Below are 12,240 nucleotides of genomic sequence, written 5' to 3'. Positions count from 1 at the left end.
CAGCCCTGCCCAAGCCACGACAGGGGTGTAAAATTCCACCCAATGTTTTGAAATGTAATTTTAAGAAAAGGTTTTAAAAAAATTCCTTGCTATATTTGATAGTGGTAACTCGGTACTGGAAATGGGATTATCACAAAAAAAATAAACATTTTAATTGGTGTCAATGTGCAGCACCTGCATACAAAGTATACAAAACAATGTTCTAATTATATTGGGGCACAGTAGTTAGTTTCATTGTAATTTCATTCACATTCCATTGAAATGTATCTTTAAGTGTCCTTGTGCCGAAAAGAACCTGCTTAATATTTAAAGCCTCCCTGAAGGCCTGCAAATGAGCACAATTAGTGGAAACTCCCAATGGTGACTAGTTTACCCTGTGGCATGGCCAGTTTTACAGGCACAGCCTCTTTTAGTGCAATGATCTTAAAAGTAGCGGAAAAGACCTTTGAAACTCATGCTGCGCTGAATGCAAATGTGCTTAAAATTAGGCGATCTTTTGTGCCAGTTACCCCGACATCAGCCAAGTTGAGCTAAAGAAGTTAGCACAACTAAACGGAAACTCCAGTCCCATTACACTAATAACCTATCTTTTAAACACAGAACGTATATTTATTACATTACCATGTACTCCAGTTCAATGCAGAAATAAATAAGCTGCTGTCAATAACATGTGCCAGCAGAGGCCACTGAACAAGAGAATGGTTGTGTTGGATTGATGCACATGATTGTAAATTCAATTTCTGCTAGATGTTCACTTGATTTTGCAGCAATGGCTCAGGCTTACTTAGAACACCACACTTAGTGGTATATGTCATGCATTACATTGCTTCATGCATCAATTGCCCTTATGGAATTTAAGCCAAAATCTTAACATACCAAGCGAGCATAATGGTGAATTCGAGACCTTAGAAGCAGTGCAGTAAATGGTTATCCCATACACATCAATGAACTGAATGAAGCAGATTAATATTGTCTGGACCTGAATCACAGATCTCTTGATTTCAAATCCGTTTCTGCCTCCTTTGTGCCTGGTGCCATTTTAACAGTGTCCATCCTCCAGGTGGAAACAGAAGTCACTCCCATTGCCAAACTTGCTAGGTAAGACCCAGCAGGATTGGTTCCGGGGGCAGAAAAATTAAGAATTAAACAGACCATGAAGTCCAAGCACCAGATGCTGGGCCCTAAAATTCTTTGCCTCAGGATCATTCCAGCATGCTGCCAGGGAACTCTCATGCATCACATCATCAATGGTCCATAAGTACATCGAGGATACACGAACATACACACATACTAGGAGCAGGAGTCATGGCTTATCTGACTGTAACCTCCACTACACATTCTTGTCTACCCTTGATAACCTTTCACCCTCTTGTTTATCAAGAATCTATCTAGCTCTGCCTTAAAAGTATTCAAAGACTCTGCTTCCACTGCCTTTTGAGGAATAAAGTTCCAAAGACTCACTGCCCTCTGAGAGAAAAATATTCTCCACATCTCTATTTGTCAGCATAAACCGATACATATCTTTTCCAATTGATGGCAAGGATCAAAATGAGAGAGCCAGACAGCCTTGGGATTCACAGCAATGGTTCCCTTCCTTCAGCACAGGATGCTATATTCCACACTCATATTGCTATCAGGGAACATCAAGGACAACCGCAAGGGCTTTGATTCTATTAATGTGCTGCTTTATAGTGATCATAACAAGCAACTCTGTGCCTGATCCATAGGCAGCTGTCACAATGCTTTCATCTTACAGCAGCCAAATACCCTTTCAGTTTTTCAATCAGCCAAAGTTATTTGTGGATAGATGCTTAAGGACAAGGGCTGCAACTTTCTCATATGGCTTATGACATCTCTTTGCAACCCCACTACATTGGAGCAGATCATTTATAATGAAAGCCATGGCATCACTAGGAGGATTATTGGATTCACTATCAGGCTACTAAGCAAAAGTCCAGTGCCTTGGTAGGTCAGCAAGCTCACTGTAATATGCTCTGGCAAAATATCCAAAGCAATTGTGGCCTGTTGCACACTGTTCGAGGAGGTAGATGGATAAGAGGGTCTACATTCAACGAGGAACAACTTGGTGAGGGAGATGAGAATGCAGGATACTACAATGCTTTGAAGGCAGATATACAATGTGTAAGGCATGATTTGCTCAATGCTTCAGGTGATATGCTGCATCCACTGAAAACTAAATCCAGTCCTTGAAAACATTTCCCACTGATCTGGGGGAGAATAGGCAGATAATGCCTTGAATGTCTCTGACAATGTGGTCCATGAGAACAAGAGTTCACATGACCTAAATACCTCAGTGTCCTAGGCTGTCTGAGGGACCAGCATAAGATGAGTTAAATAGCTTTCTGCTGAGCCTGGGATGCGCTGTCTGGGCATGCCTAAAGCAAGGATATCTTCTCAGATATGGAGGGTGGTGGAATTTGTAAAAATTTAATTGGGGAACCCATGTGTATAGAAGATGGTCTGCAGCATCCTCAACACCGACACTGCTATAGTGGCATGGAGCCTGAAAACCTCCAGCCATCAAGAGTAATAATCAACAACAAACTATGTCTTGCCCTGATAATCAAAGAAATTAAGGCCCAACTTCTGCCAAGGTTGGAGTGGAAAATCGGATATCACCAGGGCTTCCATGCGTGTCTGGCTATTGATGCGGCAGGTGTGATAGGATAGAATGAAATTTTGAACAGCCTGCATGATGTCTAGTCACTACACATATTGCAGTGTGTGTAGTCTGTACTTTGCAATGCCTAAATGGTCTCCATGCAGCCTGTGGAGGATTACTTCTCACATGGACTTAGGTGCTCAAAGGTAAGAGGTCATCCACTATGATTTAGTGTCTGTGTTGTTCATGGTATTCACAGATGAGCCGATCTGCTGGACTATATTTAGACCACCCTTGCCTGCAGAATTCTGGTACTTGGGCACATTTCACGTCCCCTTTTTGTGCTCGTTGGACATCCTGGAGCTTTGTGGCAGAGATGGGCAACAGGTTCATTATAGTCAAGGTGACTAGGTTTCCACTTCCGAGACAAGAGTAAAATCCAAGGCAGTAGCTTGGTCTGCTCTAGGTCTGGAGAGAGCATCAGCTATGTCTTGAATGTCTCTGCCAATGTGGTCCATGAAAACAAGAGTTCACATGACCTAAATACCTCAGTGTCCTAGGCTGTCTGAGGGACCAGCATAAGATGAGTTAAATAGCTTTCTGCTGAGCCTGGGATGCTGGAACATAGGCAGCCATGTATTGATAATGCTTCAAGTGAAGGTGAAACCATTGAATGTGTAGGGGCATTTTCATGATCTCCGTGGAATTTAAGAGGGTAATGAGGGGTTTGTGGTCTGTCTCTATCTGGAAGGGCAAGTCCATCAGAAAATTCGAGACCCTCTCAACGGCCCATGTGGCATCCAGTGCTTCCTTCTCAATGGTGGCGTAGCATCGTTCTGCTTTTGTTAATGCTTTGGATGCAAAGTATACAGGTTTCTTGTTGACGGTCTTCTGAAGTCAGATAAGAACAACGTCAAGGCCAGTTGAGGAAACATCAGCAGCCGTAATGTGCTAGCGCATCTGAAAATTCTAGCCTGTCTTTAATACACTGAAAGGTATTACATTACGTGCTGTACTTTCCTGTCAAGTAAAAGGAGAGAGCTCTGGTTAGCTGCTGAGAAGGCAAATGAACCTTGTGGATGTAATGCATAAGCTAATGGGAGAAGAAACAGTGTCATAGGGAGATTGAAGTGGCTTGAGTGAGAAGTAAGTGGCTTGAGTGTGAAATGAGGAAGGTGTCAGGAGAGGAGTTGAAGGTCCTGTAACTTTCAGCAGGAGAGCAGAGCATGCCATTAATGGAAGGAATGAAGACAACAAGCAACAAATGAGTGTGTGCGAGGTGTGACAAGAGAAGTGCTATGATGTGCCCGTGTGATCCATGGTGAGGGATTCCTTGAAGTGGTTGCCTTGCTCTCCATGCAGGAGGAGGGAGGAAGAGGGCTGCCACCAGGTGGAGAAAGGAAAAGCAGCTTTGCTAGCCGTCTGAGGTTATCTCTTCTTCCAATGGCTTCAGGTCCTTGTGGGATGCTCATGTAACTAACTTCTTCTGCATCTCTAACCAGACTTTATTAAAGGGGATAAAAACAAAAAAACTGCGGATGCTGGAAATCCAAAACAAAAACAGAATTACCTGGAAAAACTCAGCAGGTCTGGCAGCGTCGGCGGAGAAGAAAAGATATGACGTTTCGAGTCCTCATGACCCTTCAACAGAACTGAGTGAATATTAGAAGAGGGCTGAAATATAAGCTGGTTTAAGGTGGGGGGTGGGGGGGGGGTGGGGAGAGAGAAGTGGGGGGTTGGTGATATGGTTGTAGGGACAAGCAAGCAGTGATAGCAGCAGATAATCAAAAGATGTCACAGACAAAGGATCAAAGAAGTGTTGAAGGTGGTGATATTATCTAAACGAATGTGCTAATCAAGAATGGATGGCAGGGCACTCAAGGTACAGCTCTAGTGGGGGTGGGGTGGAAAGACTAGCAGGGCATACAAGATTTAAAAATAATGGAAATAGGTGGGAAAAGAAAAATCTATATAAATTATTGGAAAAAAACAAAAGGAAGGGGGATGAAATGGAAAGGGGGTGGGGATGGAGGAGGGCTTTCAAGATCTAAAGTTGTTGAATTCAATATTCAGTCTGGAATATTGAATTCAACAACTTTAGGTCTTGAACTCCCTCCTCTATCCCCACCCCCTTTCCATTTCTTCCCCCTTCCTTTTGTTTTTTCCAATAATTTATATAGATTTTTCTTTTCCCACCTATTCCATTATTTTTAAATCTTGTATGCCCTGCTAGTCTTTCAACCTCACCCCCACTAGAGCTGAACCTTGAGTGCCCTGCCATCCATTCTTAAGTAGCACATTTGTTTAGATAATATCACCACCTTCAACACTTCTTTGTTCCTTTGTCTGTGACATTTTTTGATGATCTGCTCCTATCACTGCTTGCTTGTCCCTACAACCACACCACCACCGCCCCCCCCCCCCACTTCTCTCTCCACCACCCCCCCCCACCCCCCGCCCCCCCCAACGCCGCCCCCCCCCCCGCCCCCCCCCACCTTAAACCAGCTTATATTTCACCCCTCTTCTAATATTCACTCAGTTCTGTTGAAGGGTCATGAGGACTCGAAACATCAACTATTTTCTTCTCCGCCGATGCTGCCAGACCTGCTGAGTTTTTCCAGGTAATTCTGTTTTTGTTTGTTAAAGGGGATGTTGGATATCGTCTTCTCGCTTGTGAGAAAAGCATATAGCTCTTCTAACCCTGACCAACATCAGAAATCCTTGCAGCAACCATTCTCCTCATTTTGCAGTTATCTCCCAAACATAGTACAGTGTGACAGAAGTTTTGTCTTGGGTGGGAATGCAAAACTAGTGATATCATGTCTGTCACCAGTTTAACTTCAATGGAACTGAGTATGGAGCCGGGTATAACTGGCAGCCTGTGCACTAACAAATCTTTTACACTATTGCTGAGATGAATTTCTGCTGCAATGTTTATTTGAAATGACAAATGTGTCGTGAGTTAATGAATGCCACTTCTCTTAAAGAGGTGCATTCATTAGTTAAATGTGCTACTTCAGGACACCCGTCTGAAGTCGTGTGACAAAGATGGGTGGGTGGCCTGATGCCAACACAATCGGCTGCCTGCTAATCATGTTATAATGATGCCTGACAGTTAAAATCTGCCAAGCCTCATGCTGAAGACATCCTTCTGGTGTGGAGCCCACATCACACCCCACCCCACCCCTGCCTAGAGATCCAGCTCTCAGTTCAAATTGACCCCAATACTTCTGTCGATCCCTTTGAATCTTCAAAGTCTCTGAGAAAAAGCCCTGATCATATTGAGCACACATTTCCCCTGCCACCCCAGAGGCTCTGAAGTCTATCGACGGTGAAATTCAACTCGAACTGCTGGGCAAAAATGAGCTGTATTGCATGGACAGCCTGCTTTATTCTTGGAGCAATTTCCTTTTCAAGTGAACTTCCATTCCATTTATTGGGAAAGAGGATCAGGTGGAGTGTAAAGCAGGCAGCTGATGCTTTATTGCCCATTTCACAATTCTGCTCAGGACAATTTCAACCACCTTCCCCATCACTGCTCCCCCACTCTCTGGAAGTATTTTTTATTGTTTTTCCTGACTAAGACACACATAAAACTTGATTGTTTTCACTGTGAAGCCTGTTTAGTGTCACTACTGAAAAAACATACATAATGTTGAACCATGGATTTATCAAGGTCAGCACAAAATATTGAAAAACAGTAGGACAAAGTGTACTCCTATAACAGGAGTGACATTAGTTAGATGACAAATAAAGTAAGGAAACGTGAATAAATGTGACATGAGATTAAGGAAGAATTTAGGAAAGTAGGAGTTAAAGCAGAACTTGTTGCAATTATAGACAATATATGTGATGCTCATTCATATTTAATGGGTGTACTAGGTAGAAGCAGAAAACTACATAGGGGCTTATGACATTCCCAAAATGAGATGGGCTGTCTAATAAGACATTAAGTTAAATAAAACAGTAAACTGCTCCTAGCATAGAAATTACCAGTGAAAATTCAGAGAATTATAAAACAGTACTTTTGATCTTTGTTTGTGAATAACTTAAGACATGTCTTAAAACCTTTGTCGGCAAAATATTGCTAATGTTTCTCAGCCATCTGTTTATCTTCCTTTTCCGCAATGCTGTTTGTTTTTGCTACAAAGCTGGCCTCAAACCTGATTTAATTCATTCAAAAACTTTTGCTACCTGCTTCTTTCAGGTCAGGCAAACGTCAGGGAGATAAAAAAACAAGCTGGGAATTTTCTCCCCAGATCAATCCACGTGTCCTCCAACTGCTTGTTCATGGCCTAGGGTATTGTGAAATGCATTTCATTTTAAATACCTTGTTTTGCTGCTGTGTGCGAACTGATCTAGTCTTCCAAAAGGTCATTTTTCAAGTGCTCTCCATAAACTCATATTAATTTATTGATGGAAGGACAAGATTTTATGTTAACAACGCAATTGCATGGGGACAATATGACAGAGTAAATTAGTACATTGTTTTTTTAGCTGTTGAAACAACTAAATGAACAGGATGAAAGTTTTCCCTCCCTAGTAGGCCTGTCACCACATTCTCTGGGCAACTAGAGATGGGTGATAAATACAGCCTTGCTGACACTATCCACATCCCATAGACATTGTTTTTTAATTAAATGTTCTTCAGGAGTTAGGATTGAGGAATACTGGGGTAAAGATTACAAATTAGCACTCTCAGCCAGTTTTATGAAACAGAACAAAATGTCAGGAATTTAGGCATGGAGTTCAGTCCATCCCATTCATTTTACCAGTCATTAACTGACGAGGATGGTGAAATAATGGCAGGTGAGCAGCATTCCTGGCAGTAAGTGAAAGAGTGGATTCTGAAAGTAATGGAATCATAGCCTATGTTACTGGTCAGAGTGGCAGAAGCCTTCTTCTGCAGCTGGCGAGCTTCACTTAATGTGCAGTTGATAAATGTCAAAACGAGAAGATAAATTCACAACGTTTCCAATGAAAAGCCATACTTGAAATGAGCAAAGGTTGGAGAAAGGGCCATAACACTGTAGCTCTGATTGTCAAACTCATGCTCCTAACAAGCAGGATTCCTTAATTGAAATGCTTGATTGGTGAATTGACTCTCAGGTGCTAACAACAACAAAAAATGCTTTTCATTTTCCAGGATGGACAATCTCTTCCTTAGAGACACAAAAAAAACGCACAAAATTTGTAACAATAACACAAAAGAAGGTAACAATCCATTAATTTCAGGCATATTTGCATATCAAACAGTTACAAATTGATGCTCTGCTGAGTGCATTAACCATAGAAATAAGAAGTGGTACCTAAAACATCACAGGGGACAAAATATCGAATATTGAAAGAATTGACTGCATCATTTTGATGAGTTTCCTTTCTATCTAATTCCTACCCTAGTGATTAGGTTACAGGACTAGTAATCCAGATGTCTAGACTAATGAACTGGAGATATGAGTTCAAATCCCACCTTGGCAGTTGGGGAATTTAAATTCAATGAAATAAATTTAAAAAATTGGAATTAAAAGAAACGATTGGTAATGGTGGCCATTGCTGGTCACCATAATGGTGAGTCTACCACATAGCTAACTGGAATGTCTTCAAAACCCAGCTGATTCACTCTTAACCTTTGGGAAGGAAATCTGTTGTCTTTATTCCATGTAGCTCCAGGCCCACAGCAATGTGGCTGACTCTTAACTGTCCTCTGAAATGGCCAAGCAAACAGCTAAGCAAAAATCAACCTAGGCACCAGCCATGATAAAGGCACAGTGAGACCAGTCAACCCTGAAAATTTCTCCTTATTAACATCTGGGGACTTGTGCCAAAATTAGGGTAACTGTCCCACTGCCTAGGCAAGTAACAGTCTGATGCAGTCATACTCACACAATAAATTTCTGCCAATAGCCCAGATTCTTCTACTATCATCCTGGGTTACATCTGCAGGACAGACCCATTAGAGGTGGTGATCTATTAGAGGAGTACAGTCTATAGTTAGGATGGAGTTGCCTAGAAATCCTTAACGACTCCGGAGCGCATGAAGTCTCATGGAATCAAGTCATACATGGGCAAGGAAGGCTCCTGCTGATTATCACCTACCAGCCTCCCTCAGCTGGTGAATCAGTGGCCCTCCATGTTGAACACCACTTGGAAGAGGCATTGAGGGTAGAAAGCGCACAGAATATACTGTGGGAGGGTGGTGGGAACCTCAAAGTCCATCACTAAAAGTGGCTTGGCAGCACCATGGCTGACTGAATTGGCTGAGACCTGAGAGACATATCTACCAGACTGGTCATGTGGCAGGTGGTCAGGAAACAACACAAGGGAAAAGCCTACTTGACCCCACCCTCATCAATAAGCCTGTCAAAAATGCATCTGTCCATGATAATACTGGTAGGGGTGACTAGCACACAGTCTTTGGGGAGAGAAAGTCCTGCCTTCACACTGAGGACATGCTACATTGTATTGTTTGGCATTGCTTCCATGCTAAATGGGAAAGATTTTGAACAGATCTAGCAGCTCAACACTGGGCATCTATGACACATTACAGGCCATTAGCAACTGCAGAATTGTATTCAACCACAATCTGTAACCTCACAGCCCAGCATATCCCTCAGTATACCATTACAATCAAGCCATGGGGTCAGTTCTGGTTCAATGAATGTAGAAGAACATACCAGGAGCACCACATGTACCTAAAAATGAGGTGCCATCCAGGTGAAACTATAACAAAGGACAACATGCATGCCAATAGTGGAGGCGGCATACTCTACTGAACAGACAGAGCTAAGTGATCAGACAACCAATGGATCAGATCAAAGCTCTGCAGTCCTGCCACATCCAGTTGTGAATGGTGGTGGTAAATTAGACATCTAACGGGTAGAGGTAGCTCCAAGAGTAGCCCTATCCTTAACAATGGCAGAGTCTGGCAGTTAAGTATAAAAGACAAGGTTGAAATGTGCAGAACCAACTCCAGCCAGAAGTGCTAAGTGGGCACTTCATTTCAGTCTCCCTCTGTGCTTCCCACTATCACAGATGCCAACCTCTGTCAATTTGATTCACTACACATGATATCAAGAAATGGCTGAAGTCACTGGATACAGCAGAGGCTATGGGCCCCAACAACATCCCTGCTTTAATACTGAAAACGTGTTTTCCAGAATTAGTCACACCCCTAACCAAGCTGTTCCAGTATAGCTTCAACAGTGGCATCAATCGGCAATGTGGAAAATTGCCCAGGTATGTCCTGTCCTCAAAAAGCAGGGCAATTCCAGTATGACTAAACACTGCCCCATCAGTCCAGTCTCAATCATCAGTAAAAAGACGGAAGATATCGTCAACAGTTCTATCAAAAGACATTTACTCACCAGACCTCCTTGTCCACCGATGCTCTGTTTCAGTTCTAGCAGACCCCTTTGGCTCCAGACTCATTACAGCCCTGGTCCAAATGTGGATAAAAGATCTGAATTCCAGAAGTGAGGTGTGAGTGACTGCCCCTGACATCAAGGCAGTATTTGAATGAATGTAGCTTCAGGGAGCTTGAGTAAAATTGAAGTGAATACAAATTAGGGGGCAAACTTTCCAGTGGCTGGAGTTATACCCATCACAAAGGAAGGTGGGTGTTGGAGGCGAATCATCTCAGCCCCAGGATATCACTGCAGGAGTTCCTCACGGCAGTGTTCTAGATCCAACCATCTTCACCTGCTTCATCAATAACTTTCCCTCTATCACAAAGTCAGAAGTTGGGAAGTAGACCGGTGATGAGCAGTGTTCAGTTCCATTCATGACTCCTTAGATGATGAAGCTTATGCCCACATGCAGCAAAACCTGGACAACATTTAGGCTTGGACTGATAAGTGGCAAGTAACATTCGAAATTAACACAAGTGCCATGCAATGACCAGTGAGTCTAACCACTTCCCCTTGACATTCAATGACATTACCACTGCTGAATCCTCCACCATCAACACCCTAGGTATAGCAAAGAGCACAGTTCAGAGGATGGGTATTCTACAGTGAGTAAATCACATCCTGACTCCCCAAAGCTATTTCAACATCTTTAAGCATAAGCCAGCAATGTGATGGAATATTTTCCACTTGATCAGTAGCATCTTAAACATTCATTCCCTACTACAAGGTGCACTGCAGCAACTTGCCAAGGCTCCTTCAACAGCACCTCTGAAACCTGCAACTTCTACTGCCTCAAAGGATAAGAGCAGCAGGTGCATGGTAACACCACCACCTGCAGCTCCCTTCCAAGCTGCACACCGTCCTGACTTGGAACTACATATCACCATTCCTTCACTTGTTCAAAATCCTGAAATTCCCCACTCAACAGCACTGTGGATGTACCTACATCACATGGACTGCTACAGCTCAAGAAGGTGGCTCAACACTAAAGGGCAGTTAAGGGATCGGCATTAATTACTGGCATTGATAGCAATGTCTACATCCTGTGAATGGATAAAAAAAGAAAATTCCTCTTGGTGCCAGTTCATTTTGCACTTTTCATCTGACATTTTCCTTTAGTGTATTAGAGCTTTTGTTCATTGTTCTTTATGACAAAGGCAGTAATTGTTGCCTTCACTACCAGGGCAGTAATCTGGCAGAACGAATTGCCTGCCTACTTTTGAACTCTCCTGATTTTCAGTACATTGATTTCAATGAGATGAAAATCAGGCTGGTTGTACAATGGGCACACGATTAGCTAGCTACCAGACCATCACTCAGGGAATGGAGATGAAAATTAATCCCCAGATTGCCCATTTACTGCTTGAAACCATGTCAATTTTTAAAATCGATGTTCATGACTGAAGAAGTATGATCTCTGTTAAATTCCACTCTAAACCTATTTTATTAATTGCCTTATGAGGTTTTTTTTATATAGGGACATTTTGCCTTACCCAATAGCTAACAGTTCAAATAAAGTTACAGTTAACTCCCCCAAATTTTGTACAAAATACTGGTATCATGGACAAGAAGAGATTTGTACGTAGGTGGCAAAAGAGTTTAAAATATTTATCAAATTTCAAAATTTACCATTTTCTCTGATTTTTGGAACTCCTGTAGATAATAATCTATGTTCCAAATATTCAGATGTGTGAAAAGTGCATTTTTGATGTACTTCTATTTTTGGAAATCTCTTTCAGTAGCAAACAGTACCTACCCCATTAGCTTTGCTGAGTGCTTGAAAGTATATGCTGTAGCTTTTCAGTGGGGAAAGTGGCGGGTTCCAAAAGCCATTGTACGTTTTGTTATCTCCAATAGTAAATGGCTGGGTCATAGGAAGGTTCACAGGTTTCAGCTCTGCAGCAGTGTAATGCAGTGAATCAAGTACAGAAGCATTCTTGTAGCTGACTGCGACAGGAAAGCACTCAATAATATCTGCTGCCCTCCTGGACTTTTGTAAGTGTTCTTCCTTAACAACCAGTTGATAGGCACTGTGAGAAAACAGAAGAAAATTGCATTTGAAATACTTGAAAGAATGCAGAATCTTAGTTTTGGAATAATGTCCCAATTTATTCCATTGTTCCCAGTATCAGACCAATAGCTGCAGTTCTGGTTCCAACCAGGCAGAGCCCTGTTTACATTGCCCCTGTCCTTGCTGACTTTGGCTCCTGC

At 42.4% G+C, this 12,240-nt stretch overlaps 1 protein-coding gene across 1 annotated transcript in view; it reads right to left on the bottom strand.

The window, feature by feature from the left end:
- The window catches only part of ptprt (protein tyrosine phosphatase receptor type T), a 1,444,026-nt gene that overhangs the window by 356,638 nt on the left and 1,075,148 nt on the right, over positions 1-12,240 (bottom strand). Inside the window, exon 12 of the mRNA XM_041204432.1 lies at positions 11,786-12,059. Coding sequence (XP_041060366.1) covers positions 11,786-12,059 — 274 coding nt within the window. The remainder of the gene's footprint in view (positions 1-11,785; positions 12,060-12,240) is intronic.

This window comes from Carcharodon carcharias, chromosome 14 (genome assembly GCF_017639515.1).
Source record: "Carcharodon carcharias isolate sCarCar2 chromosome 14, sCarCar2.pri, whole genome shotgun sequence".
Lineage (NCBI taxonomy): Eukaryota > Metazoa > Chordata > Chondrichthyes > Lamniformes > Lamnidae > Carcharodon > Carcharodon carcharias.
This window is presented reverse-complemented; position numbering and strand designations above follow the sequence as displayed.